Source organism: Cydia pomonella, chromosome 1 (genome assembly GCF_033807575.1).
Source record: "Cydia pomonella isolate Wapato2018A chromosome 1, ilCydPomo1, whole genome shotgun sequence".
Classification (NCBI taxonomy): Eukaryota; Metazoa; Arthropoda; class Insecta; order Lepidoptera; family Tortricidae; genus Cydia; species Cydia pomonella.
The window spans coordinates 16,012,973-16,040,065 of NC_084703.1; the positions used below are offsets into that span (position 1 = coordinate 16,012,973).

At 37.3% G+C, this 27,093-nt stretch overlaps 1 protein-coding gene across 1 annotated transcript in view; it reads left to right on the forward strand.

Moving 5' to 3' along the window:
• The first annotated feature begins 258 nt into the window (after positions 1 to 258).
• Positions 259 to 27,093, forward strand: part of LOC133516819 (SPARC-related modular calcium-binding protein 1) — a 33,668-nt gene continuing 6,833 nt past the window's right edge. Inside the window, exons 1-6 of the mRNA XM_061849808.1 lie at positions 259 to 935; positions 6,771 to 6,939; positions 9,503 to 9,727; positions 22,861 to 22,914; positions 23,862 to 24,061; positions 25,000 to 25,126. Of these exons, the coding sequence (XP_061705792.1) occupies positions 849 to 935; positions 6,771 to 6,939; positions 9,503 to 9,727; positions 22,861 to 22,914; positions 23,862 to 24,061; positions 25,000 to 25,126 (862 nt within the window). The 5' untranslated portion in view covers positions 259 to 848. The remainder of the gene's footprint in view (positions 936 to 6,770; positions 6,940 to 9,502; positions 9,728 to 22,860; positions 22,915 to 23,861; positions 24,062 to 24,999; positions 25,127 to 27,093) is intronic.

The window sequence follows — 27,093 nt, forward strand, 5'->3', positions numbered from 1 at the left end:
CGAGTTAGTAACAAAGCCGGTTTTCATATATATATATTTTACTTCCATCCAATATTATTTAAGTAAAGGTTATAGTTAATTTTGAAACAATGTCAAGTAATGCAGAAGAATTATTTAAAAAGATCCAATATAATTGATCTAAAGTTATAGTTTTCCCCTAAATTTCATTTTCTTATTGACTGCTATTATATTGCACACAACTGTATAGCTTCAAATACGCTGTTGATACTTTTAAATACGGGCTGTCTTATTAAATTTATTTATTTCCCTTGTCGGCTTACCTAGTTTTCGGTTAAAATAACTAGGTACTTAGTACTTATTACTACAAACAGAGCTTAGATTTATGGAAAATATTTAGGTAGGTATTTGCTACTTATTGTGACTACTAGTTAGGCGTTTGAGTCAGGCGATAATATATTTCTAATGATCTAAATGACATACCTATTGAAAGAGAATGCTCATTATATTGATATTTTATTCGACTGGTTGTTTATTTGGTGATTAACACCGGTTTATCGTATTTATGGCGCATCATTATTCCCGTGGAGAGTGGCAAATCAGCTAAGCGGTGGGCGGGGCGGGGTGCGCGCGCGCCGCGTCTCGCACGGGATCGCTCTATCCTTGTTATTATGTATTTTATTCTGTTTTAACTCTCACTCCAGACGAACGTCTCGCGTCTGATCCATACCGTATTATTACCGGTGCGGTGCAAAATCAAACCCAGTTATGTCAATATGATCATTAAAAAGTTGTTTAGCTATCAGCCGATCGATGTCGGTTTAGTGAACGAGTGATCTAATAGTATTATATTTATTAATACAATTAATTTTTAATACCTTTTAGCAATTATGTATATTATTAAATCATTAATTATGCTACAGTTCTTTATTGTTATGTTTTTATTATACGTTAGTGATGCAGTGCCCAACGTTAAGGTAAAGTAATATTTCTTTTGTTCTCCTATGTATGAATAATTTAATATTAAGTCATGTAGGTATGTGCAAATGTATAAACAGTTTTATAAAAGTGTATAAACAATCTATTTAAAAAAATAAGGTAGATAAGTAATCAATTATTGATAAAAACACACGATACAAAATAACCATCGTTTACAAAAAATATATTAATAACATAATTAGATTTACCTACCTGGTTAATTGTTTGCGTTAGCCTACTTGTTTTATTTGATTGTATCGAACCGGCACCGCATCGATCGATATCGGCGGCGACAGCTTGCATGTAGAATTGTAGAGCTAGGAATAAGAGCGCATCATATTCGCATGGTCCCCGTTACAATCTGGCGTTTCTTTATATTTTATAGGAGCTTTTTGCTTGTGAGTAATGTTATTCAACCGGCTCTGAGGTCGTGCCTGTGGAGATAGATAGCTTAACGAAACGGTAAATTAGATGTCCCCGTTTAACTAATATCAAATATACATTTGTATATTGAGAGATAATAATCCGGTTTTTGTATGGTTGTTGTAGGTTTTTTTTAATTACAATAACTACACAATTAATAAGCCTTTTATTTCCATAATGAATAACTAGTCTAAGTACATATTCAACATGCATTACATAAATATTAATTTTTCAACATTGATTATTAAAATAAAATATAGTCTAATCATGATTAATTAATATAAAATAAAAAAAGCTTAACGAAACGGTAAATTAGATATCCCCGTTAAACTAATATCAAATATACATTTGTATATTGCGAAATAGAAATCCGGTTTTTGTATGGTTGTTGTAGTTTTTTTTTATTACAATAACTACTCAATTAATTATACATATTAAGAATACGGTAAAGTAAGGTAGGAATGAAAAAAAGCAGGTCTTATTTATTGATTTCCATCTAAATGCTTGCCATTTTATTAAGTAGGTACGCAATATAACTATACTATCTGCACGCTTGTAGATACAGCCATCCAAACTATGAAAGGCTGCTCTTACATATCTTTTACATAGTCATCGGTTAAAATCCCGAAAAAAGGTATTCGTAAAACATGCATTAACATTGTAAAATTCAATTATTAGGTAAAGGTTAAAATTGTTACTATATTCTTCAAAGTATTCCAACTTTCAAGTTTTAGAATAATTTTTGAAGCGTTTTCACTCTAAGATATTACTTCATTATTGTATATGTATAAAATTGTCTTGTACCAATAAAACTACATTATAATGGAATAGCGGTGTCTCTTAACACAGGTAGGTATCTCGACACTTGAAAGAGACACCGACCTGCATAAAACTGTTTGGGTTACTGGATAAAATACTTCTTTGTTTTTTTTATTATTGTATCTTACTGCCTTTTAAAAACTTGCTCCCAAAAACAAATCGATGTTAATAAGAGGGGATTACGTGAGCCCAGTTTTCATTGTTGTTATTTGTATCGGTTTTTATTGTTCTTTCTAACGATGCCGGATCGTTTTCGTAATTTCGGACAGCTAGCTATGCCTACAGTTCATATTTTCGGAAATAATCGCTCCGAAAGAAAAAAAAAAGATGTGTCGCCCCTTTCTAACTTTTGAACCATGGATCCAAAATAACAAATAAATAAAATAAAACTATAACAAACATGATCGGTCCAGTCGTTTTTGAGTTATTGCATAAAATCTTCTCTTCTTAGTAAAAAAACTCACAAAGCGCTGCGAAAGTACGCTTATGCTTGGCCTAACAGTCTTATCATACATAATACCCTCTTATGAGATTCACAATTAAATTAACGAAGGGACGTAGTCGCGGGCTCGCCCATGAAGGGTTCCGTACCATTTATGACGTATTAAAAAAAAACTAATTACTAGATCTCGTTCAAACCAATTTTCGGTGGAAGTTTGCATGGTAATGTGTATCATATTTTTTTTTTCTTTGATTTTTCATTCTGTTATTTTAGAAGTTGCCGGAGGGGGGACCACATTTTTCCACTTTGGAAGTGTCTCTCGCGCAAACTATTCAGTTTAGAAAAAAATGTTAGTAGATATTAGAAACCTAAATATCATTTTTGAAGACCTATCCCCATACCCCACACGTATGGGTTTGATGAAAAAAGATTTTTTGAGTTTCAGTTGTAAGTATGGGGAACCCCCCAAATTTATTGTTTTTTTTTTTGTGTAAAAATCTTAATGCGGTTCAGAGAATATATCTACTTACCAAGTTTGAAAAGTATAGCTCTTATAGTTTCGGAAAAAAGTGGCTGTGACATAAACGGACAGACAGACGGACATGACGAATCTATAAGGGTTCCGTTTTTGCCATTTGGCTACGGAACCCTAAAAAGAAAAATAAGTTTGTCCGGTCGTCCGTCGGTCTATCTGTCACGACCATTTATCACGGGAACGTGTGAAGTATCGAGTTGAAATTAAAACCATTTACTCAGGTCTACAGTCTCTTGAAGCTGTGAACAGATCAAACTTCTGAATTAACTTAATAAATATATACTACTGCGAATACTGTAAAAACGAATATTTCGACACTTAAGGGCTTCCAGCAACGCCGGGAAGGGAGACGGCATTCGTACTATTTCCCCTCTGCCGAAGCATAGGTACAACTGTACCTATGGCGGTGCATTTTGTGACTCGTCCATACACAAAAAGAGATCGAGGTGTGCAAGATTTGTCTTTGACGTGTGTCATATTCTATGTATTTGTGTCTTCATTACAGATTGGATTTTGTATCTAGTGAGTGAGAAGTGCGACTGTATGCACGTTTCCCCCCGCAAAAAATGGCAGAACGATTTATACGGTGTGTATCGCTTGGGCTGCTCCCTTCCGACGTGTCGGAAGCCGGTGTTGCTCGAAGCTTAAGGGCATTAAAAATGAGATTTGGCAAGTAATATCGTCTTACACTACAAGTACAGGAGAAAAATAAGCCAAAAAATTAAGTAAATTTTACGGAACCCTCGGTGGGCGAGTCCGATTCACACGTGTTCGGTTTTTTTCCTTTCTATTTATCTTTTCTGTCTGTTATTTTCTGTGTCGTTGGCGTATGTGTCGCCACTAATTCGTTGTTGTATAAGTCGGGTCCCCACTCCCCACTGAAAATCAGCGCTAAGGATTGCTGCGGCGATTGAGCGGTAATTCGAAGAAAAAGGGGTTTTGCCTAATTTTAATTATTGATAAATGGGACATTTATGTACGGCGATAAATAAAAAATCAATAAAATATGCAATGTCAAGCAAAATCAGCATTAGCACGAAGGTTCGCATACAGGCCCGCGTCGCGGGTGGAATCATAATGACGCTTTAACAAAACAATCGAGCCCGTTTATAAGGAAAATAGGCGTAAGTAAAAGATTTGAAGTCGTCGCAAGTACGTGGGCTATTGTTCAAGGAATGGTGGATGAAAGACCTTTCTAATCGGCTCGCCTGTTTTATAATCGGAAAGCATAGCTTGAGCTTTTAAAACAAAAAAGCCTTATGTTTCCCTTTGTATGTTTATTTATACGTGCACTATCTCGGAAAGTTTTGCATCGATGTGGATAGGCAAGTAATTAATGAACGAATGTAATTTAAATAATGCATACAATTTACAATGCAATCACGTAATCTAGTCTGAAGTCAATTTAATAGAAATGTCTAGCAGACAAATATAATGCATCAATAAACAATATTTTTTGCCTCTTACTGACTTTGACTGACTGTCGAATAAGGAATGTGCCCAAAGACTCCAGACGGCGTCACTGTCGTACACGTCACATAGGCAATACCTCCTATACGAAATTAATTGAGTACGATTGTCAATTCCCGTCACATTCCCCGCCGGTGACAGCTCTGCTAGGCGCATGCCCAATCTGCGAAAGGGCAAATGCCGCTGAATGATGAACTGTATGCATTTGGTAATGTGACAATTTTTTTTTGGGTGAGGTGCATATAAATGAAATAATGCAGTGCGGAAGTTTATTGGTTCTCTAAATGAAGATGTCAAAATAAAACAGTAAATACCTACTTTTATCAATTGCTTTAATAATATAGTATTATGATTTATGTGCAAGGTACATAATAAGGGTTCTTAAAATTCAAAGACCGAAGTTACAAAACGATACAAAGTATGTACCGTTGCACACAATATTTTTCCTAAGATAGCAGCAAACATCTAAAATGATACATAAAATCCAAGTAAATATTAGTTAGTAGATCTTTGCCTTGAAGTCAGCATAATACGTCTAAGTTTTTGGCTAAAATATCATTATTGTTACAATCTTTTATCGCTAACTGTACTTTTCTTTCCACAGACAACTAATACTCATCGAGACAATTCTAAAAACTCCAAACACAATAAGGTTACGTTTACGTTTTGTTTTATCACAGAGTTCTTATGGCCACCTCCTGTCTCCATTATCAGATCAGCTCGATGATACTATAATATTGCGTTGTCACCCGACTTACGTATTTTTTCAAATGTTCTGCATCATTGGAAGTCTCCACTAAAATTGTCAAATCTGAGAAAAGGGGTCAGGTGGTATTTCCGCTTCAGTAAAAAAAACCGGTCAAGCACGAGTTCGTTTTACTAGCGATTCGAGGGCTCCGTACAAAATTTGAATTATCTCCTGTAAATATAAAGGTGAAAGACTTTTGATCAGAAGTCCCTCTAAATATAATTGTGTACAGCGCCATCTATCGGCAAATTAATTAACTTATTTTCGCGATGTAACAAACGTATGTTGGTTTTTCGACGATAATTCTCTATCACAGACCCCATATGAAGTATTGCTGTCACCTTTGGGCAGGAGTACGTGCATGCCAGCTTGGACCATCCGACTCAGTCCAAAGGCGCGCTGTACGAATCGTCGACGTTCCGAAACTTACAAGCGGTATTGAACCTTTAAGGAGAGACATTGCCTCCTTGTGTGTGTTCTACCGCTTGTACAATAGGCTGTGCTCTGAAGAACTGTTTGACATGATGCCAACGGCCGCTTTCTATCACCGCACCACTCGCCGTCGGCAGGGTGTTCATCCTCACACCCTAGAACCTAAATGGTCGCGGACTGTGCGGTTTAAGAGAAATTTCCTCCCGCGGACGCTTCGGCTTTGGAATGGGAAGCTCATTGCCGAGGTTTTCCCGAGGCGCTACAGTATGGAGGAGTGTACAAGGTTTTAAAAGGCCGGGCGCGCATGTAATATCTCTGGTGTTGCAGGCGTCCATAGGCTACGGCGAATGCTTACCATCAGGCGGGCCGTATGCTTGTTTGCCACCGACGTGGTGTTAAAATCATGTGAACCGATTTCAAAAATGATTCATTTATTTTAAAAAACCTGTGTTTAATGTAATCTCATAGAAAATTCAAATGTAATAAACACACAAAAAATAGTTTTTCTTAGCTAAACTTTGGAGTAAAGAGGGGGGGGGGGGGGTAATTTTTATTCAGATTTTCCTTCATAAATCATTTTTTTCCACTATAAAAAAATGTTTTGGAATGTGCAATTTGAAAAAATGTTTTGGAAGCTTAAAATCGGGTAAAAACAATATTGGTAAATATTGATGGGAAGAGATTACCGTAACCCAGTGAACAAGTTCCATGCTCTTGAAATCTGCACTTTCCTATCGTGTAAATTCGTGTAGAATCCAATTGGTACTTAACTTTTCTATTGGTTTTATTTTCAAATGGCTACCTAATATTTATGCCTGTATACAACTTATCACTGGCGGTTAAAAATTTGGAAGCTTAAAAAGGACATCGTTGAAAAAAAAAACGATTTATAATGGCGATTATAAATAATGGAATATGCAAAATTTTACGTTTTTGTATACTTCAGCTTAACGTCGTTTGTGCAGACTAACAACGAGCACTGCGCCGGGCGTGCCGCGTCGTGCGACGCGAACGCCGGGCCTCGTCGTGCAGTGTGCGGGACGGACGGACGGACGTACCAGACGCGCTGCCACCTCCTCAAAGCCCAGTGCTCGGGTGAACCCGTGGCGCTAGCCAGAAAAGGACCATGTGCGGGTAAATTTACCATTGAGATATTAATGTGGCAAAATGCAAATGCTTACAAAACTCCTTCACTAAGACCCTGTTTTCTGTTTGTCGGAAACCCTGATTCGATAAGGCACCTATATCTAAATCCCTATCTGACTTATAAATAGGCGAGAAAATTATAACTTCTCGATCACCGTGTACAGAGAGCATATATAGTATATTTGGACTTCGCCAAGTTGCGGATTTTCAGTACTAATTTATTTTACTGACAAGGTGTACTTACCTATACTTGTTCAACAGATGTTGAAAGTCATCGAATGCCATGTCACCGATGTAAACAAAAAGAAAAAAATCCACACTAATACCAATAACCGGCCAAGAGCATTTAGGGCCATGCTCAGTGTAGGGTTCCGTAGTTACTCTTCCGTCTCAATAGACTAAACTGGAGCTATTAGTACCTACTTATAGTAGATTGTTAACCAAGGGATGAAATGGTACCGTTTACACGAATTAAACAAATAGGAAAATTTGCAAAATCAGCACCTACTTGAAGTAATAGACGTATAGCCATGTTTTTTTCTTTAGAACTTACCTGCAATCGGAGACTTTGCATGTCTAAAGATAAATATATTAATATTTAGATTGCTATATAGATGAAAAAACACATATTTTAGCAAACTGCATCTGCAGTAATTTTTATTTTATTTATTTAATTGTGAGAAGAATACAGAAGTAGTCATAAGCACTTATCTGCCAAACTGCAGAGCACAGAAAACAGAGGGCCTACCGCGAACACTAAAGTTCGTAAATTGCGGGCATCTTTCTCTGTCACTCTAGTCACGCCTTAATTAGAGTAATAGAGAAAGATGCCCACAATTTGCGATCTTCGGTATTCGCGGTAAGCCCTTTGAATCTACGCTCCAACATACTAGTATTATAGGTATAAACATTAGGTAATACTTTGACTTTTCATTAAAGTATGAAAAAGTAAAGTATATTACATATAATTCAACCAAACAATTGAAAACTGTGACATATCAATGTCATTTCGAACATCGATCGTCCGAGATAGAGATAGTACTTGCGTATAGTAGCAAATGTATGAATTAACACTAATAAAATATGTAAATTAGGCCCTAAATCAAGTGTATACGCTTGTAAGGGCCTTCTAAGAAAAAAAATTGATTATCTCCGAAATGGAGTTAATTAGAATACCCGTGTCTTTGAGAAAGTTACTTAATTTAAGCTCAGGAATGCACCCTAGAAATCAACGGAAATTAAAAAAACACGGTGTACAAGCTAAACAGCTTGTACACCGTGTTTTTTTATCAGATAGTATCGCTATCGCTATCATAGCGATACTATCTCTGGACCAAATAGAATCCTGTTAGGTTTTACTTACTAGGCATATACTGAGCCTGGACCCGATAGAAGGCGAAGTGTGGTAACCCTTTAAAGAAGCTACTTTAAATACAATTGCGACTTGTTTGTCCTAGCGGCCACACCACTGTGACCGTCACCAATTTTTGCTGCGAATATGTGTCCTGATATTCGTAAGATAGTTTCTTATACCCTTCGATACATCAACATATTAGCAGGAATTTTTACAAGATTACCTACAGTTTAACCATATTAGTGTAAAATTTCAATGACTATACCCCCATCTTATTAACATGCCTTGCATCCTCAGACCTTAAACTTTCTACGGAATGTTATTTACATTTAAAATTTGTAATATGAAACAAATCATTCGTCTACGAATCCGTGCAAAAAACATGTTTGTCTAGCAATAGATCTAGTTGATGTATGGTCACACACACACGCAGACCATTGTCGTCACATGTGCACCGCATGACCGGTCTGTTGAAAAATAATGATCGATGAGTGTACAGGACTCCTTTGTTTATTGGCTTGTTCTGATCAAACATGCCTTTGTCTACATTTGTCCTTCCTATAAGTCCTATAACCCAGTAGATATTTAAGACACGGTATTATAGAACTATAGGTACACCTTCCGTACATGTAACGAAAGCACACTTATGTAGCGACTATGCTTAAATCTTGTAAAAACGCACCGATGTTTTTTATCTTAGTATCTCACTTCTGGCCCACCCCTCTTATTTTCCTCTCGGAACTGTGCCTCTGTCTGTGATATAATGGTGTTTTCTGCCCTCCTGCGAAAAGCGTCAACTTTGCTCCCGCTGCGCTAAACGAAGTTGCCGCTTTCCGCCTCCGTCGAGCAGAAAAATAGTATGCGGACCACGGGAGGAATCGTAGGACATTCTATCCCGCGTGTTTTTTTACACGCGGCACGCAATGTCCTACTTCTCGTCCCTTGGGACACAAATAACAATTTCTCCCCTCCGGGCGGAAAGCGTCAACTTTGCTCCCGCTGCGCTAAACGAAGTTGCCGCTTTCCGCCTCCGTCGAGCAGAAAAATAGTATGCGCACCACGGGAGGAATCGTAGGACATTCCGTCCCGCGTGTTTGCTACCCTCGCCTTCAGCTTGGGTGATAATTTTACACGCGGCACGCAATGTCCTACTTTTTCTCCCTTAAGACACAAATAACTATTTCTCACCGTTGTTAGAGGGCCAATCATCCTGCCTGATTGCGTTGCGCTATGCCCTGAACGGGCAAGGCGGGCGCCGAGCCAACTTCGTGCCGCGCTGCCGCGCAGACGGCACCTACGCCGCCGTGCAGTGCGCAGCCGCGGGCGCCGGCGCCGCCGCGGGCTGCTGGTGCGTCACGCCCGACGGCAAGCCGCTCCAGGACACCACTGTCAGGAATGGGAGACCTGATTGTACCAAAACTGGTGAGTCTTCTGCTGGCGCTGTACCTCATTCAACATGGGCGTCGCGTCGTATCAAAATGCTTACCCGCATTCAGGTCATACCTATTATGTTTCAAATTTTTGGTTAACGCCACTTAACCTTTAAAGCGTTTAGAATTTTTCATCGAGCGTGCTCGTATCGCCGCCGGTACGAAGTTACTCGAAGTTTTGTCTTATTTATCAGACTGCGGCGAAATGAGCCTCATATTGTATGTCTTATATATCAGTCTACGGAGGTTAAAGAGTTAATGTGACGATCCAACGGTGACCTGGGGGATATTCGGCTCGGCAAAATGACAGGCGTGACATGGCTACTAGTCTAGGTACCTTTAAATTTAAAGTTGTAGGATCTTACACACATGCCACTTTGTTGCGTCGAATTTCTACCGTCTAAATTCTAACTGCTTAATATATGTATGCTATTGCGAAGAGTTATTTACATGAAAATTTAATATTTACGGGGTATTAGGAGTGGAAATAGGCCTGTTGAGTATTTTCTAGTATTGACAAGAGATTTTAGCATATAATTTAGCCTAAAAACATTGTTTGAATTTACACAAACCTGACGCACACCTAATTAATAAAACCATTAACGCTTACGACCCTGACTGAGCGTGCTATGTGTGATTTTGCTTAAATAAGTTTGTAGACAAACATGAAGATTGTACAATAATAGGGGAAAACTAAAAAACCGAATGTGTTATCTAATTAACTAGGTATGTAGTACGTAGGTATATCTACAAACCTGTAGATAGTAGATATGTATTGTTTACTTATACCAGCCTCAGCGCGCTACTTCGTCTACAGGGACTATAGTGCCTCTGTGAGCTGTGGACATCGCGGTAAGCTTAAAAAATCTAAAAGTGAAAAATACTTAGTTCGTTGAGTTATCACAGTGTACTCACAAAGCTGGCGCTCAAGTCCTTTATACCAATTTCTGCAGTTTGAAAAAAATCCGTAAACGGATTGATAAAATATATATATAATCATAGAATCTGGTCACAAATTTCACGAGAATTGGTTAAGAATTGCGACCTGTAGAGGAGAACATCTGGACAAACGAAAACAAAATCGGTCAATACGTCGTAAAAACTTTCAATGCAATTTAAATTGACATTGCAAACCAATATAGATGTTACAATGGGAAAGGTCACATGGCACCCTGGTAGAGTACGGCAATTATCCCTAAAACTATATTACGTGATTAAATATGTATAATAAATATCTAGCACAGATATTTGGACTTATCCTTATCCTAAGTCATACCTATCTCTAGTAAATTCATGAACGTTGTTAACAATCATACCTAGTAGATTATCCTGCATAAATTATTTGATGGTTTACCTAGTAAACCTATAGTATGATTTTTTTTATAAGTATACGAGTCTTGCGTTTGTTGCTAAATAAATATCGATGTAAGTATGTACCTATGTAACTATGTTTGTACGGGTCAAATCTTTCAAGTTATATTTTGACATCCAATGAAGCTGAATTTCCATACATATGTAAGTCGGGTGACAATGACAATGCAATATTATGGCACCATCGAAATGATCTAATGATGGGGACAGGCGGTGGCCATAGGAACTCTGTGATAAAACAACGCAACCTAATTGTGTTTGAGGTTTTAGAATTGTCTCTAAGAGTATTAGTAGCCTGTGGAAAGAAAAGTACAGTCAGCGATAAAATCTTGTACCAAAAATGATTTTTTTGCCAAAAACTTATTATTTAATTATTTACTTTCACCTCCCCCGTTGTCTGTCTGTAATCAAAACTTGCAAATAAAATTTTACTCATATCCCGGTTTACGGTTAAGCTGATAATTTACATTACATATGTAAGTCGGGTGACAATGCAATATTATGGTCCCATTGGGCTGATCTGATGGAGACAAGGGATAGCCATAGGAACTCTGTGATAATGAAACAACGCAACTTAATTGTTTTTGGATTTGTTAGAATTGTATCAATGAGTATTAGTTGGCTGTGGAAAAAAAAGTACAGTCAGCGATAAAACCTGATACAAAAAAAAATATTTTTATGCCAAAAACTTATTTATTGCTCAGTACCAAGGTCCTATTGTTTAGATATCTATAAATGGATCAGAAAGAATGAAATTATCTTTGCTTATTGAATAGGTGTAAATTGTGTAAATAATCAGTCTAAATAATTAAAAATGTTATAAGTTGTAGATTTATTCAAGCCAAGGATGAACTACGGTGGCTAGCGTAGCGATGCCTGGATTGATACATCGACTCGACTGTCCCATGGAGGTAACGTTGTATTGTCATGGGATGCTGAATCGTCTAAACTCCACACCGTAATTTTCATGCATCGAACATACCCATTTTAATTCTGTAGATTGATTCTTGTTATTTATTGCTCTACGATGGTTTTCCAACTAAACTGGAGATAAATCATTTATAAATTGTCTTAAACTTCGGATCCAGATTCTCAACATCTGTTCTTAGTAACGTCGTAAGTTGTAAATAGCGTCTGAGTATGTTTGAAATAAGCCGTAAACAATGCTCCAGATGCGCGAGAGTGTTTACTTTGCGTAGCATTTTCGAAACATACACCTGATGCTATGCTAGACTTGACGTTGATTTATCTTATATAAAATTTCCAGAACTAGACAGACAACGATCTTAACCGAGCAAAGAATAATAAAATTACAAAAATAAACTGCTCACTTTAGTAGTCAACGTGCAACGATTAACACGCGGCGTTTCTGACACGCTAACTTCGATGTCAATAGCTACAATTGCCATTATCGTTCCATATATGGAATAGTCTAGAAAGATATGTCAAAGATCAAGGCTAGTCTATTGTAATCTCAAATGCAGGGACACTCTGCTCGGTTGAACTATGAACATATAAGGGCCCAGGGGCCCCATGTAGGCGGAAGGTAGCAATCCCGCTTGCTGTTTACAGCAAAGGTATTATCGAATTGAATTACATTTGTAGGTAATTCATAGGGAAGTCATACAAGTGCGTATAGGGAGCCTGTGTGGTGTAGCGATCAAAGATCTGATTCACGTTTTATTGAGACTTATATTATGCTATTTGTTGGTATCTATCTACAATTGGCCGGTGCTACGCCAAAATGTAGTGATGATTTGTAAATGCTCATTCAAAGAATAATTTGGTGAATGTGTGGGATATATATAGGTCATCATCGTGTCGATATACCTGTTTGTGTTTTTGGTTGATCGATATCTGAGCTACAAAAAATATTTTTAAATGTTAATCATTTATTTATTCTTAAACAAAGTGACAAGTGGACAACAGCGCTGCACTAACACGCGCATAAATTCTAGATTCAGTATACTGAATATCTTAGAAAGTCATTGTCATGCTTTGTGCGTATGATTTAATGCCGCGACATTCCATTCAATGCTAGATCGGCTTGTTTTTAATTTCGGCAACATCTTAAATGTGAATAAAAAACGATTTTAACATATGATTTTTAACTCGTGTACAATATGGGAAATTCAATGAATATCAGGATCAAACAAGGTTATCTAACATAGCTTATGGTCCATGTCGTAGGTGTGTTACACAAGAACATTTTATCTATTTATTTATTATTTATTGTAAAAAAGATAAATCTATCGTACTTCATTGTGTGTGTTTCTATGTGGACTTAAAGCCATGAAAAACATTCTTTACCAGTCAACCTTAAGGTAAAACAGGAAATATATGTAATAATCTGCCAAAATTTTAATAAAATCACTGTTGGTTTTTGGTAACATACAGAAATTTGGCTGCAGTATCCGTAACTAAAGGCAAAACAGTCTTTAAACTTTTGATTTTCTGTGTGATCCTTAGAATATCAGATGATAGTGTTGGGGTGTTCGGCCGAAGACAACCATTGTTAGAATGTAGATCGGTTGAGATGCAGACAAAGGGTCTACCTACGCAGGGCGACGCCCGCCGATCCCGGACACTTCTAATCGCCAGCTTCCTTACACGGTTTGAGCCCGCATATTCACCTCTTAACATGGTTGACTCGAACGTGATTTAAAGTCAGGTAGGGCACGTGCTTCCACATTACAAGTGCCACCACTTTGTAAATAAAAGGCGTACTGTTGGATATGTAGTTGTAGGTGCTACTGCTACTAGAGGACATTCCACCCTTGATGGGAAAATTTACGTAATAGGACAAGTGCATCCAATTTTTGCCCTCTACTAGAACCAGTAATTGTAGTGGGTATATAGACACTAGGGAGAAAGTCTCAATGGATTATCTTATTTATTTATTCTATAATCTTCCTACCTTTGGCCTTTTTAGGCACTGCTCATGGGAGCCTGGGGTCCCCGGTAGCAACTAATCCCAATAATTAACTTTGGCACTAATTTACACTAAAGCGACTGCCATCTGACCTTCTTACCCAGCGGGGAAACTATGGCCTTATTGGGATTAGTTCGGTGTCCTCATGATGGTTTCCTTCTCCGAAAAGCGACTGACAAATATCAAATGACTATGTCGAACAACTCATTGGTGCGTAAGAGCCTTAAGGGCGTAAGGGCTTGAACCCTCGAGCTCCGGATTGAAAGATAGGCTACTAACTAACATGTCCAAATAAAATATATTCACATAATATATTGTATACGTACTCGTATGTCGGCGAATCATGAGAACGCAACAGACATGCCACTTTATAACACGGCACTAACCCCAGCATCACGGCACGGCACTCGGATAATAATGTACAATTCAATCTCTATAATTCTAATTCTTGGCTAGTACAATAAAAGGGCAAATTCCAAATGTGTATGCTTCTTGCGAATTACATCTTTAATTAATTCTTTAAAATATATACCTATGTATAAAGTTTTCATTTGCGAGCATAATGTCTGGATCGGATCATTCAGATTTGATCAAAATTATACCATTCAGTTATCATTAGTATAACTATAAATTCATTTTGTATTATTTCGAACAGTATATGTATTTTTGAATGAATCCATGCTAACTACCAGAGACACTTCTTTTACTAGATCAATAACGGTCTAAGTCATGGCCATAAACTAAAAGGAAACAAGGACACCACTGCTTTACCACAAAAATAAAATAAAAACGTTTGCAAACCTGAGACGGCTTAGTAATAAATTTCTTGGTTAGTTTGGCGAGTGACTAATTTTATTGTGAAACTGAGGATGTATGAAAAAAAAACTCCAGTACAAAAATAAAGCCAGGTAGAGTACCTATATAAAAACTTGCCTTCAATCGAGGACCTTACTCATACGATTTGGTTTCTAATTTGTTCCGTGTCTATGATACCACCTGGTGGTGTGCTATACACCACCAGAATATACTCGTAATACTCGTACGGAGGGACAAAGTTATTAATGTTATTATACTCTTTAGTTCGTTACGACTCCAAATGGAAATAAAAACTAATATGTAATTCCAACAACATGTCTGTCTGAGATCTTGACTTCGCGTTTTCGTGTTGATTATCACTGTAACGTCTGTAGCATCATTCAGAATGGCCTGAAGTCTAATTTGTTTAACCTTATATTTCTAATTAAGATCAAACCAGGTGAATATTCATTAAGCCAATGGAATGCAATAAAACAGTTTTTGCTGGGCTGGTCTGCTGCAAAGCGAATTGTTTCTTGATTTACTGACTCATAAAATGGCTCTTAGATTACACTGGTCGTTGCGGAACACTATAGATGGTTGATTAATGCTGTCTGTCGCCCATGAAAGGCTTTAAGGTTTGCAGCAAATGGCTTGCCTGAGTGGCCTGACATCTGTCAATGATGCTGATTGAGAATAGTTTCCACTGGACACAAGACAGTTAATAGGGCTATTGCTATTACATTTGGTCAGTTCCTCCATACCAAATGTATTTTAAAGGCACTTATCAAATCGGCACAGCGAAGGCAGGTACTACAGTTTAAATAAATCATAAAAATAAACAGTAGAAATACATACTTCGTACATAATATTAATGTCACAATTTAAACTTCAGAAGCTTTATCGGTGAAAATATACCGTTTCATTTTCTTAATAAGCAATTATCTTCTTTGCGTCATTTCATCATTCAAGTACAGGATATCTTTGTAACTAAACCCGTTTCTAGACTTAATAGGTTTCGGAAAATCTTAGTAAGTTGGAAATTTGTTTTTATTCTAAATTAAGAGCAAACGATCACCACAATCTTAATTGTTATCGCCAATACGAAGCATCCTTTCAACTTCGTTTTCTTTATGTAATAACTAACAAAGCTCTTAATGTATTTTAATCACACTTGCTCGTAAAAAGTGCTATAGTACGAGTATGCCATCATATTGAGATGTAAAGAGACCACTGAGCTATTATGGCGTAAGTTTTTTTATTTCACTATGCCCGTGGGCATATTGGGCATAATGTTTTTTCAAGTATACATGAGTTTTACTTTTAAAATACTGATGTTTATAATATTGTTAATATGTTTATAAATATTTAATTTGATTAATGTAATTAATCGTTTAAAATATTTTTCCACTATTTTCAATCCTGGCTGAATGGCTGGCTGGCTGATGGCGGACGAATTTTCGAAATGTTTTTAAGAATTATTTCGCTTAAAATTTGTTTTTTTTTTTTGTTCGCAAGTGTGGCGAAAAACATTGTGTGTAACTCCGGAGGTAATAATATTGCAAACCGGGCCTTTAATTCCCTCCAGCCTGCGGCAGTCGGGAATGATTAGATTATTACCCTCGTTTCCAATATCTTACTTACCCCCCTTGTTGCGCAATGTACTATTATAGCTACGCAAAAACGTTCACAGTCTATTTCAATATATTAAATTACTTATAAGAGCTTTGTGAAGGCTTATTTACTGCAATCTTATGTCACACGCTAGTCATTCTGCCAAGCCCACAGCATGATTGATGTTGAATTGTTGATGTGACTTGATGTGCCGGTAGCTCACACCGATGGACCAAATGTTGCCTTGAACCCTACCCCTAGTGGTAATTTCATTTGTCAGATCTTTGTAGCGAGCACAGGTCACATTACAAGGGATAGTTTTGGAAAGCAAAATCTAAACAGCCGTCCTTATTTCTATTTCTTATATCAAATGTGGGTAATGATATTTGACCATTCTGGTCGTCCCCACCTATTTGATGCTGATAGTCCCTGTGCCTCATTTGGTTTTATTCGCCAGTTAGACTATTAGTAATTCAAACTAGATTTATAAAATATCTAGGTTTATAACCTGAAACACTAGTCAGTCGAAAGGGCTCTTAATGGCGATTAAAGCCAGGCGCCCATTACTCACTGGGGCCTGCACAAGCAAGCAATTAAACATTTATTGCCACTTGTGTTGACCCCGTTGCAAGGAATACGCCGCTCTTTACTCTCCACGTTTTGTCATCCCGTAATCTCAATCTAGAGAACGACTCGACTGTTTAGCGCACTAGCTACGTACCTACTCGTGGGCATACGCGTAGCATGTTGTGATTTGTTAAATGGAATGTTTAACTCCGATTAAAATCTTGAAATCGTAGCGAATCTGTAACTCTGCCACTCATGAAAAGTATTATAAAATTTTGAGCTCTTTCAAGTCTACATATATTATCATCATTATCATGTACACCCGTATAATTTATTTTAAAGGTAAAGTATATACGTTAATAGTGCTTAATCAACTATTATGAATAAACAGCAATAATATGGTAGGTGTACATTTTTAGTTAATGTTAATGATATCGGTATCGGACACAAAACTAATGAGGATCTTTAAACCCCTTTGTACCTAATCACCCGGTTGTCCGAACGACCGCCGCCACCGGCTTGGCGGGGTCAGTGGAAGGTAACGTAAACATTCATATTAAGAATGCGAAGCTTTTTAGCTCGAGCGGGTATTGACTTTAAAATCCTAATTCCCCGGCATACGTTGAGACAGCTCTACGTTACCGACCTTTGCGTCTGAAAGATCACGGCGGATGCAGCAAGAACCATCATTTATAGATATTCCGCTGGACTTTTGACTTTCCGCTTGACTTAAAATCTCAAATGTTTCAGGAAGGTGCTTGTTCATTAAAAACAACACAAACTCATGATAATATTAGTAACCGGTAGTAACCTTTGTCACAATAAAAATAGTTATTAGTATTTGTTTGTTGGTGGTGGCCGAGTGGATATGACGTCCGACTTTCAATCCGGAGGTCGCGGGTTCAAATCCTGGCTCGTACCAATGAGTTTATCGGAACTTATGTACGAAATATCATTTATGTCTGTCTTTTACAAATTCTTATTATTATAATATTTTTTAATCTAAATACATAGCGTTGTTCCATTGTAGAGTTAAATCGTAAATCTGCGCGTCGTTTTATTCAAATTTACCTTCGAAAGTATAACTGATTGGCCCTTCCATTAATATTACCCAGCATTATAATTTGAACTATAAAGCAGCGAGGCAACAACACTTGTAAGTTGGGTTCTTAGAAACAGCGGTCGCCGCAGACAGCTTGACGCCGAAATACAATGGAGTCAACTTTTTTCCCCTGTTTTTTTGGGTGAGGACTCTTCATAGTCCCAAGACGTCGGGAAAAAAGCCACACTAATATCTTTTTAAATGAATGCTTTGTTGATGCCGGGTCCATACGTTTCTGGATCAATCTGCCCTGCTGCCATTCTATGCTCAGTGATTTCATTAGATGCATGTTTTCTTGCTAATATTCAATTATAGAAACATTACTTAATTCCTGTTTAGTTCAATTGCAATTTAATTGCGAATTATTCTCATCGAACAGGGTGATCCGGTCCGTTTATCACAGCCAGGTATGCCGATATACCTAATTACTCGCTGGATGGTATAGGTATATAAAACGAATGTGTTAAATGAAAATAAATTATATTATTATGTAGCTAAGTACCTAAAAATATGTACCTTCAAAATAATGTGTGTGCTTAACAAATATTTGCTTTCTAAATTCAATCTTAATTATTGATCTGGTATTTGAAAAAAATATCTTCAATTTGCGTAGAGTTGCAATGCAAAATCAAAACCATTTGGGCCAGGCGCCAACAAGTCTGCCCGGTCGTTAACGAAACCCGATTTCGGTATTTTTTTGTATCCCTTTTTGTTGTCCTATTTTATCGACCATTGGGTTATGCTTTAGTGATGGGACACTTCTCTTAAGTTTTACTTTACTTTTTGATTACGATTCAAATACAAAGTAATAAATAGAAACCTGACCGAAGAGGTTTGAAGGATGCTTTTAGCATATTGTTGTAATGTGGCCGTTGATCTAGTGAACACAGGCCACCAATTCGCTAGAATGGACTTTGGTTTCTATCAATTACATAACTTAAACATGAAATAAAGCCTATATATATTCAATTATATTGGATTGTGTTCCTTGAAATTAGAAACACGAATAACACTATACAAAATTGAAATATATTTTGTTATTTGCCATTTTACAGATGGCATTTGAAAGTAGGCCATTTTTTAATAAAATTGAAAATAAATTCATAAACTTACTAGAAGTCATTTTTGATACAGGTACCTATAGTGGATCATAGAGGTAAACAGGCATGAACGTTAAGCTTAAAACGCTTAACACCCTTCCGAAAAATACATAGAATTCAAACGGCATGATGATCATTTATACGCGATGGTCCTTATGACAGTTAATTATTATATGGAGTAACTGTCACATAAAATGTTTGTTGACGTTTTTTGGAAGTATAGCACATTCATTTATTTAGTAATGAAACATGTAAGTCGGTAATACAAATAAGGTAAAACCACATTATCGATTACTTTTTTTAAATAAACCCTGCCAAAAGAGACGAAGAAACTGTCATAGGGACGGAAGGAGTATAGGTATCGGTATCGACAAAAAGCCCGGCACTAACATCACTGCTAGCGTGTGGACCGGTTGGGCAGACGGCCTCTCGACTCCCATAGCTATATCCATACCTACCTACTATGCCGATACAGGAGCATCCATGCCGCCTTTACCTTCGATACACGATACCCCTATATAGTGCGGTTGCCTTAATTCAACTTAACTGTATTGCTTTACCTGCCTGATACAAATTCCAAGTTATTTCTTTGTTAAACATAGGCAGTACAATGTAAAACAGTAGATCCTAAATATCTACTTCCAATTACGCATCACTAGGCATTGCCATATGGCATACTCGTACAAATACCTATAGAAGATATGTAGCGTGCATTTGCAAACTGTATTTAACAATTAGGTACACTTATATAACTTTCATAAATTTATCAAATACATATACGACCGGTCTGGCCTAGTGGGTAGTAACCCTGCCTATGAAGCCGATGGTCCCGGGTTCCAATCCTGGTAAGGGCATTTATTCGTGTGATGAGCATGGATGTTTGTTCCTGAGTCATGGGTGTTTTCTATGTACATATTTAAGTATTTATAAATATTTATATATTATATATATCGTTGTCTAAGTACCCTCAACACAAGTCTTATTGAGCTTACTGTGGGACTTAGTCTATTGGTGTAATAATGTCGTATAATATTTATTTATTTATTTATTGAGCTTGCGTACAAATTGCATACATAATTATATGTAAGTCCGGTGACTAGCAATATTATAATACGATCGTGCTGATCTGATGATGGAGACAGGAGGTGGCCAATGGCCATAGAAACTCTGTGATGAAACAACATAAACCTTTGTTTGGTTTTTTAGAATTGTCATAATGAGTATTAGTCGCCTGTGGAAATAATAGTACAGTCAGCGATAAAAGTTTGTACCAAAATTGAAATTTTTGACATGTACTTCTTATGTTCGACGTTAACCAGCAAATTTATTGCCTTGGCGTGACTTTTGAACTTACGCTCTTTGTGATTGGTACCTATACTAGTAGCTCTAAGAGCTGCAGACGTCGCAAACTCTCATAAATCCGCCATTATGACAAAAATCGACAACAAAATTCAACTGTGTCACGAAATTTCACGAGATTAGGTGGAGAAATGCGAACTGGGGCCTGTTCCCCCACGGTGACAATTGACATCGTAACAGTAACAACGGTACATATAGGGAGCGTGCATGAACTGTAGGAGGCAGCACAGGAGCCGTCAGATTTTTGCCGCGAGGCGTAAATGTGATGTTTTTTGTTTCGATGTAGCCCACAAGATGGTAGAACCTATTGTGCACAAGAAAACACGTGACGTGTACATGTGCATGTTTATGGTTCCGATTCAGGCCACAAGATGGCAGACCCTCCAACGCGCACGGTCCCTATCGGCAATGTTTACTAGTAGGACCAGCAATGTAGGCGACAATTGTCACCGTGGTGAAACGGGAGCCAGTAGAGAAGAGCTGGAGAGCCAGTCTACCGCACGAAAGAATTTTTTCCCGCGCTGAAACGGAAGACGCGTTGCTCTCGCTTAGCGGACCAAGCGCCAAAATTATGATAGCCTTTTATAATTAGATAGGTCATAAGTTCTGTCACAAAGGTAAAAACTAACCAAACCAAAATTTAATTGATAAAATGTAATACAAAGCTCTTAATAAAAAGAGTTTGCCATGATTTGAAAACTTGTTTTGTACTGATCAAAACGTAATATGATCCGTTTAAAATTTAGAGCTCGTTTTTATTTACTACTTGTTTACTGTGGGATTATCGTTAGACGTGAATATGCGGCTGGATTGTGAAAAATTATACTTTGCAAAAAGGAGTAAAAAACAATGTCACATTAATAAAATGGGTACAATTGTTTATTTGTATGAAAATACTTTATTATAAAGTTATTTTATCACTAGCACTTAGCTCTCCGACAAGTCTGTACTTCAGCTAATAACCTTCAAAATTAGGGTTTCAGTGACACGCTAATTTTTGACTGCCATCCAACGAGTAACTAGACTTGGTAAAACACGCGTACAGTTGCAATTTTGGCAGTCCAATACTCATGAATTATATCTTATACCTTTAAACGAGCAATTCTTGTATATATATATATATTTCTGTGATCTCGGAAACGGCTCTAACGATTTCGCTGAAATTTGGTATATGGGGGTTTTTGGGGGTATACAATCGATCTAGATTAGTCTTATGTTTGGGAAAACGCGTGTTTTCGAGTTTTCATGCGTTTTTCTTAAGACGCAGAATATGGTCACTAATTTCGTGTTGCTAGCCACTGTCCGTCTGGTCCAGCGGATTAAGACGCGGACGGCTAGAAACGAGTGTTACGGGTTCGAATCTCGCCCGGTGACTAACTTTTGTTTTTTTTTTTATATGTTCAAGTTTATATATATTTTTTTTAATTTTTATTGTTTTAGACAAGCTTAATTTAGTAAAAAAATGTAGTTAAGATTATCACCTATACACCATCATATTACAATAATTAGTTATAACCGAGCAAAGCTCGATCGCCCAGGTACTATGTATTTTAAGAAAGATATATATTTTGACGACCGGTTTGGCCTAGTGGGTAGTGACCCTGCCTACGAAGCTGATGGTCCCGGGTTCAAATCCTGGTAAGGGCATTTATTCGTGTGATAAGCATGGATATTTGTTCCCGAGTCATGGGTGTTTTCTATGTATTTAAGTATTTATATATTATATATATCGTTGTCTAAGTACCCTCAACACAAGCCTTATTGAGCTTACTGTGGGACTTAGTCAATTTGTGTAATAATGTCCTATAATATTTATTTATTATTTATATAGATTAATATGGGATCTGTACCTATAGCTTTGTTATCAGTCAAAACCTTTGTGACAGAACTTATGACCTGACTAAGTACATTGTACATACTAATACTTAACACTCTTAACAGCAGTGTTGGCTGAACGGTAATTAGAATTGACCATGAACCATTACAAATTGAACCGTAAACTGTAACCGTCCGTTACTGTTTACGGTTCAATTTGTAATGGTTATTGGTCAATTCTAATTAACGTTCGGCCAACACTGCTTAACAGGGAATACCGACCAATGTTTTCGGAACTTGCAACTAGTAATCAATAAGTATACTCGTATTTATGGTAACCTTCAACAACAGGATATCCATTAGCAGTAAAAAAGCTAAATTAAAAAGACGTTATACATTTAAAATGTTAAATCGATACGCAAAGATCGTAAATTGATCCTGACTATAACCGCAGGGCGTTTTGTTCCCAGGTAAATCGCACACCAGACGTCGGTCATCGGTCCGAGGTCAACGGAATAAAAGAAGTGAGTTCTAGATGAAGGTCTCATTTCAGATGCATGCGAATAAGTCGGCGGTGAATGGACATCGTTTAAACTACGAGTATAGACGTTTTTGACTCATGATATCAGCAGCGTAAAATGTGTCGTCTTTATTATTAATTTCTTGTAGAATTACCTAAGTATATAATTACCCTTTATTGTAGATAGTCTAGTCTAGGTAGAGTTGTAATTTTATTAAATTTCTAAATGAAGTGTTTTTAATATAATACTCCTGTCAATTTTCGCTAACGGTGTACGTATGTACATGTTTGAAACTCCTAGAGTCTGACCAAGATTTTGATAGCCCAGGCAGTGCAAGTGTTATTTTAAACGTCAAACATCTATGAAATTATGACGTTTACTTAACACTTGCACAGGCTGGGTTATCAAAATCGCTGCCATCTTAGCTCGGTCTATCTCTAGGACTGGGCTAGTTGGAGCTTGGAGTCCGAATATTTAATCATATCAAAATAAAGCTATACATAAATAAAAATCAACTTACAATCACGCGAACTGTATGCTTGTTTGTTACCAAATTTGGCCTCCACATTTAGTAGCAAACAAGTAATTTTTGATTGTTTCCGATAAAAAATAACAGCACATTAGCATAATCGAGTATAGAGTCGTAGTGTCAAAGTAAATTTGTAGTTTCGACACAGGATTAGAATGAGTCACTGATATGTGTTCAATATCGAACGCTGTCGCCATCTACTCGAGTATAGGCCAAAGGTATATCGTATTCGAGCATACGTTTTTCGAGACACGTTTTTTTCTTAGAATTTATTTATCTTGTACGGAGTTTACTCGTATAAATCTTTGATAACAGCTATATAAAAGTGACAACTTGAAAGTGTTGAAAAATATCTTTGACTTGGACTTTGGATTACAGCGGTCTTGAAGATTTTTTTAGATGTTAATTCTCTATTTAACAGGTTGTTCCCGATCAGACCGGGTGTTATTCAACGCGAATCTTATAAAGATATTCAGCGTAGAGTATGAGCGCGCTCGGTCGGGCTCGGGCTCGATGGAGCCACGCTCCGTGGCAGACTGGAAATTCGGGGAGCTCGACCGAGACAGGAGCGGGGCCTTGCAGAAGCCCGAGTACAGAGGACTGAGGAGGCTCATCAAAAAAGTAACTTGTTTTCTAGAGTTATAAAGAAATCATCCACGTCGGTGCTTTAAAAGGGGATGTCTGGCCTAGTGGGTAGTAACCCTGCCTACGAAGCCGATGGTTCCGGGTTCAAATCCTGGTAAGGGCATTTATTCGTGTGATGATCATGGATATGTGTTCCTGAGTCATGGGTGTTTTCTATGTATTTAAATATTTATAAATATTTATATATTATATATATCGTTATCTAAGTACCCTCAACACAAGCCTTATTGAGCTTACTGTGGGACTTAGTCAATTTGTGTAATAATGTCCTATAATATTTATTATTGTTATTTATTATGTAAAGCCAAGTAATTAGAAAAGAACAGTATAACCCCCTCTTTAAGTAGCGCACGGACTACGATAAATTATGGCTTAAGTGCAGATTAAGTACGTCACTTCATATACTATGCGTCTTATATTCTGTGTGGTCGAAGTTTTACAATTTAATAGTGATTCTATACAACTAGTGTTATTATTAACCTACTAGTGTTATGATTACAAAAACTTCTTCTCGAGTTATTGATAAGTAATTGGCCAGAAGTGCGTAATTTGTACACATTCGAATGCTGTTCCAAATAGTTCCAAGGGTTGCTAACTCCAGACTAGTGTACCATTTAAGTAATCGACATGACAGTGTCCGATTGAAGTCTCCTAGAAAGCGTAATAGTGTCACAGTGTGTGGGAAGATAGTAACAGGCTTCAACCGGTGAGGTCTAAGTGTATGGCCTCGGTGTCGAGCGTCCAGCGCAACGCTCGGCGGGTGGGCAGCGTCAAAGTAATCTGAGCTACAAGCACTGAGACTACTTGCATTTGTTTAACATAAAAGCCGCACGGCACGCTGTGCTGTACGCCTCGCTTGAGCGTCCACTCTGTTCGTAGTATTAGTACACTAATCAAATTGTGTATACTCGTAGTTGGTGAAGCCGAAGCGCTGCGCACGCGCCTGGGCCCGCGGCTGCGACGCCGACGGCGACGGCGAGATCGCGGCTACCGAGTGGGCCGCCTGCCTGCTCGAGAATCCAGAACCGCCTGCACCGGATTGTGAGTACCTTTAGGTTTTCGCGCCACGTCCCAAAAACACGTACTGAGTAACTTAACCCTGCATTTATGAACTTATTTCTTGAGAAGAATATTTCTGATGTAGATACCCACTTTTCCAGCACCAATTAAGACGGCCACTGAAAGATTGTTTTAGCGTTTTCTATGAGAACCAAATGCCGTTATATCAACCATGTTTTAGATACTAAGTTGTATTACTGGTTCATCAGTAGCGTGGAACAAATAAACAAACCGATATATAAATGTTTCTGCTCGTAAATTAGTGGGAATACCAGTGGGATTTTCGTTGCATCTGATCATCACTTAAAAATAAGTTGTACCTATTTTTGTTGTACAGTGCTTTTTTATGCTTTTTATCTTACCTAATACTAGACCAATTATCTCTTTAATGGTGTAAATAAACAAATATGTCGTAAATCATGAAGTACTTTGTCGAAAATCCTAAAAACATTTTAAATCATGTCTTTGCCGATGACGTCATCGTGCTCCCGGACTTACCCAGCTGTGAAACGTATGAGCAATCCTTCTAATGGGTCGTGGTGGGAAAACCTTATCAATGTTATTATTATAACCGTGAATGTGTTTACGTGGACTGTGGTTTCAATTGACAATAACACACAGAGTTTGTGCATGCTTGTAAACGCATGTCTAAATGTCATTGTTTTGAGGTAGGTACAGTCAGCATCAAAAGTAGCGGATCAAGTAACGCTTCATACATAAGTATCTTCCATTCTGTAACAACTTAACAAAAAGTGATGTCTTTAATATATAGAGCAATTAAAACTGTAAAAGAAATACTTATGAACGTGAATTTTAGAGATTTTTCTTTATTTGGATAAGTTATCCGGAATATCAGATACTTTTGGCGCGTTGTTTCATCCGCTACTATTGATGCTGACTGTACTACATATCTAAATATTTGGTGCCTTAACGCATTCACTGCCAGGGGGCGTGGCCTAGGAACAAACTTGTATGACGGTGAACGCATATATGCGTCGGTGGCAGTGAATGCGTTAACTTTTGGATGTATCACATTACACTAACGTACTGCTTGTGTCTTTGTTAAAAAAATATTAGCGATAATTTATAGACTATACTAAACTGACTCATGAAGGCCCAGCACATGCCTTATAGTTATAGCACCGATAGTGCCTCGCGCGTGAGAAAGACTATCTTTTACTGTATTACTGTATACTATCGCGGCGCACTCGTATTAATCATAAAAAATAAAAAGGACGTATGAACATTAAACAATTGGGTGAATCAATTTCTTGTTGATATTTAGTCCCGTAAGACACGGGACACATTTTTTTTTAGAAAAATAAAAATACTCACATGCTTGGTAGAGGGCACATTATAGAAAAGGCCTAATTGTACCCACAAATGTATGTTTAGGCACTGTAAAACCACCCAACTATAAAAGTCCAATACTGCAATTATGGTCCAAAGTTCAATACATAATTAAGCATTAATAACAATCTTCTTTTTAGTGTTATCTAACTCAGTCATTCAATAGTTATTTACGATACAAGCGCAGAAAATAGGAAATCGCAAAGAGTGGTGATAAATCGATCGATCGAGTTGCGAATTACCTATTCGCACGTGTATGGTACGTTTTAAAGTAACTATAGCTCTTTAAAGTTTCGACATATGCGCGGAAAGTGCTCATTCCCGCACGCATGCGGGAACGTAGCACCATATCTACTGTAAATAATATTTATACTTAAAAGAAAATATTCGTGTTAGTTATGAACCATAGATGGGAGATTTTGGAATATAGTCGGTGATTTCACGTGAAATGTAAAATATTATGAAAGCAGGGTTTATAAACTGACCCAGAGAGCCTAACCATGGCAACGAGTGACCCGAATAATTTGAATCACCTATTTATATTCTAGTATTCATTATATACATTTTTAAACGTTGTTTTTATGTTTGATTGCGCCAAT